This window comes from Poecilia reticulata, linkage group LG2 (genome assembly GCF_000633615.1).
Source record: "Poecilia reticulata strain Guanapo linkage group LG2, Guppy_female_1.0+MT, whole genome shotgun sequence".
Taxonomy (NCBI): Eukaryota; Metazoa; Chordata; class Actinopteri; order Cyprinodontiformes; family Poeciliidae; genus Poecilia; species Poecilia reticulata.
This window is the reverse complement of record NC_024332.1, coordinates 4,373,894-4,375,256: the sequence shown is the minus strand read 5'-3', so window position 1 is coordinate 4,375,256 and position 1,363 is coordinate 4,373,894. Positions and strand designations below refer to the sequence as shown.

At 45.7% G+C, this 1,363-nt stretch overlaps 1 protein-coding gene across 1 annotated transcript in view; it reads right to left on the bottom strand.

Annotated features, from left to right (window-relative positions):
* Positions 1–1,363, bottom strand: part of pard3ba (par-3 family cell polarity regulator beta a) — a 144,103-nt gene that overhangs the window by 78,458 nt on the left and 64,282 nt on the right. The window contains exons 12-13 of the mRNA XM_017308921.1: positions 1,167–1,278; positions 191–326 (exon numbers count right to left, since the gene is read on the bottom strand). Coding sequence (XP_017164410.1) covers positions 191–326; positions 1,167–1,278 — 248 coding nt within the window. The remainder of the gene's footprint in view (positions 1–190; positions 327–1,166; positions 1,279–1,363) is intronic.

Here is a 1,363-nt window from a genome sequence, read left to right as displayed (position 1 = left end):
AAATCAACAGTTTGACAGTTTTCCAGAATCAGATGTCAGTTTTCAGTTCTTTAGTGGAAATTTTAAAATGAAAATTAAAAGATTTTGTCAAAAATTTCTTGCAGGATGGATGAGGCGTTCTTGAAACTTGCAAAACTCCGACTTCCAGACTAGGAGCCGTGTGTTTCTCCWTGTGAGATGAGGAGGCTACCTGTAGTGGGATGGAGATGGTGGCAGGTCTCTGCTCATCTCCTCCACAGAACCAGGGGAGGGCGGCGGGGGGAAGCCCTGCTCGTCATCGTCGTTGCTGTAGTGAGCGTAGTTGCCATTGGTGGCGGTYGCTGGAGCTGAAAACAAAACATCATCAGGATGCAAATCAAAGCAGTTGTCTGAGCAAACCAAAAAAATAAAGGTGTTAACTGTTTATTTTTGTGTACTTTCATCTATTTTTATTGCTTTTCTGCTATATCAAAGGTAAAGCCACTTGAATTACCTCTAACATCAGCCTGGAAGGCAATAAAAGCTTAATGCGCACTCAATTGTTTCTTCTACTGTTACATATTGTATAGACCATTATGTGCACCTTTATCGCATAATGAAAGAGCTTTACATTAAAGGAAAATAAATGCTCCCATGTACTCCTGAAGTACACACGCAATAACCCTGTAAGCCTTTTCCCTGCTCTAATGCTTCARKKKKGRRRARRRRAARRRGRAAMMAAWKRAWTYMAAMCMRKTTKKTWRKTYYTTRWYWWWYYWKTKTTTTTTTTCCCCCTTTCTTTTTAACACAACAGCATTTGTGCTGCATAATACCCTTTATGCAAATCTGGCCCACTTAGGAGCCGTTTCATCAGRGTAATGATTCCAAGGTCAGATCTTTTGCACATGAAAAGRGAGCATCAGTAAAACATAGTTAATGACTTCCTTTCTCCTGCCATAAATATGCAAGCATGGGACTAAAAAGGAGATGCAGAGATGGAGCTCAGAGAAGTAAAATAAATGCAGAGRACGGCGGCTRYGGTGAACAGCTTCGGAGAGTTTAGGATGGGYGCAGGCACATGTCCCGGAAGCGGGCCAACGCACACAGACAAACAGCGTGAGTACACTCCCAGCAGCAGATAACGGGAGTACACAAACACGCCGAGTGTTGACGGTTCAGGCGGACAAACAGAGCCGTTGCGCGCTCACCGCTGCGAGAGTCGTCGTGTCCGTGKCCGGTGGTCTTCGCCGGCGCGTGGCTGCCACCGTTGACGGCGGACTCCGGGTTGGCGGTTCTGGCGGGACCGGAGGGACTCGGCTCCTGTCAACAAAAGAACAGAACGGCTCTAAAACTGTGTCGCATGAAAAATTGATGAGTCGGCATCCAGCAGAAGATTCAAAGCGAG